Below are 2,087 nucleotides of genomic sequence, written 5' to 3' on the forward strand. Positions count from 1 at the left end.
CTCAGTTATGGCCTTTGGAAATGGAAAGGGCAGCATTTTTAAACAAAGGAGGTTTTGGTGCCCCAGAAAGTTCCTGTGAGCTCAGTTATGTGAGGATGTGGGAGTGTTTCCTGATAAAAACACAGCGGTTGAGTATTTTTTCTATTTTAATGTGTCACACTGAAAAATCGCTGACATGCTTTAACTCAGCAGGACTATAGTAATCATACTATGGAGGGTGTTTCCTACCTGTCTCTGCGTGTTGATGATGTGAACGATGGACATGTGTTCTGGATGACCCATGTGCTGGATGGGCGAGCCCTCCCACTGCCAGATTGGAGCCTGGAGCAGGTATTTTCTCAGTTCTTCTCTCTTCCAGCGCTCGTCACAGGGTAGCTACAGGAGGAAGATGCAAACAGCAAGTTAGCTGCTACTCATCCAGATTACTTCTTATGTGCAGCTGTATCCAGATGTGTAACAGCTGGTCGGTACCAGGTAGGACAGAGCACAGTGGGACGGGCTCATGGGCTGCGCCGTGGATTTGTGTCTCCTGTCGTCTATGTGCTGCATCCATTTCTGTAAGTCTGCAGCAGTGGCACACACGAACACCTTGGAGTCCACCATGGGGCCTGGATGAGAGAGGAAACAGCGTAAATCATGCTCAGAGCTTCACGCTGCGGAGCCACGTCTGAGCTGAACTGGTAGTTTCCACTGACTCACTGCTGATCTCAAACATGTGCGGTGAACGTGACGCGTCCGGCTCCAGGGAGACGGCTCGGAAAGAAAGTCCAGAAAGGGGAAGGATGCCCTGCAAGATAAGAGAGGACAGACTTAAAGAAATGAATGGTGGCTTCTTCCAGTAACGTTATTGTTCAGGAATTCCCAAACAACAAAAAACAACATCTATGAATGTACAGCCACTTGGTGCTCAGTCACATTTACATAGACCTTTTTATTTTTATTTTTTAATTTTATTTTTATTGTTTTTAGTATTTTTTAATTGTATTTATTTTTATTCTTTTTTTCATTTTTATTTTATTATTTATTTATCTTTTTTAAAAATGCTTCTTAAAAAGTAAAAGGAAATATGTGCAGAAAAATGTGCACAGTAGGAATGTTGCTTTTCTGCATATATTTCCTTTGCTTTTTGATCGACATTATAAAAAAGAACAAAAATAATTAATTAATTAAAAAAAATTTTAAAAACTGAAAATTTAAAAAAAAAATCATTAAAAAAAATAAGACAAAATAAATTTTAAAAAATAAATAAAAATAATTTAAAAATAATAAATACATTATTTTTATTATTTTATTTATTTGTCTTTATATTTCTACTTTATTATCCTTTTCTTTTATGGATCCATTTTTGATTAATATTGCTTTTTATTGCCACATTATTTATTTTTTATTTCATTTCTTCTTCTTTTTATTTCCACTTTTACTTTATTATTATTTTATTGATTTACTTCTGTAATTAGGCGCTCTCACTACTCCACAGTACGCTGTCTGTAAAAAAAAAAAAAAAAACAGAAATTAAAATGACACTATTTGTCATTGAGAAGTTGTTAAACAGAAAGAATTGTTTGATTTTCATCTCTTGAAGAGTCCTAAACATTTAATAAACACGGCAGAGCAGAAAGAACAACACAGAGGTGGTGGACTCCCAAACTCTCACATTTATGAAAGAATAAAGTCGTCTTCCATCTTCTGATAACCACCATCAGACACTTTAAAGGACTTCACAGTAAAAGAATACCTCGTAGATGAAGTCTTGTCTGGAGTGATCCAGAGAGAGGATGAGCATGTGGAAGGAGAACAAGACCAGGAAGTGTTCTCTGGTTTCCTGGTGAGACAAACACGAAGCAGGAATAAGAAGAAGTGTTTACGTCTTTGACCATTCACAACCATAAAGCTGATCTTTTATTTTTTCTACTACAAAAGCATCATGACGTCTGCCAGCAGGATGAAGAGAAGAGAAAGTAGAGAATCCTGAACAATAAAAACACAGAACACCAGAGACGACAACGATGTGATGAAGAACATCCAAGAACATCCTCCATCTACATATTTATTATGTTTTAGAGACGTCAGACAGAGAGATGTTTGAT

The 2,087-nt window shown here is 36.8% G+C and overlaps 2 protein-coding genes across 3 annotated transcripts in view; one reads left to right on the plus strand and one right to left on the minus strand.

Annotated features, from left to right (window-relative positions):
- The window catches only part of LOC103367290 (rho guanine nucleotide exchange factor 7), a 4,785-nt gene extending 2,966 nt beyond the window's left edge, over positions 1-1,819 (minus strand). For both annotated transcript variants that reach the window (XM_008295273.1, XM_008295274.1), the window contains exons 1-4: positions 1,736-1,819; positions 700-787; positions 472-608; positions 229-375 (exon numbers count right to left, since the gene is read on the minus strand). In XM_008295273.1, coding sequence (XP_008293495.1) covers positions 229-375; positions 472-608; positions 700-787; positions 1,736-1,783 — 420 coding nt within the window. In that variant the 5' untranslated portion in view covers positions 1,784-1,819. The remainder of the gene's footprint in view (positions 1-228; positions 376-471; positions 609-699; positions 788-1,735) is intronic.
- arhgef19 (Rho guanine nucleotide exchange factor (GEF) 19) overlaps positions 1-2,087 on the plus strand; it is a 31,825-nt gene that overhangs the window by 22,357 nt on the left and 7,381 nt on the right. The gene's annotated exons all lie outside the window — the stretch shown is intronic.

Source organism: Stegastes partitus, unplaced genomic scaffold (genome assembly GCF_000690725.1).
Source record: "Stegastes partitus isolate 25-593 unplaced genomic scaffold, Stegastes_partitus-1.0.2 Scaffold1035, whole genome shotgun sequence".
NCBI lineage: Eukaryota > Metazoa > Chordata > Actinopteri > Pomacentridae > Stegastes > Stegastes partitus.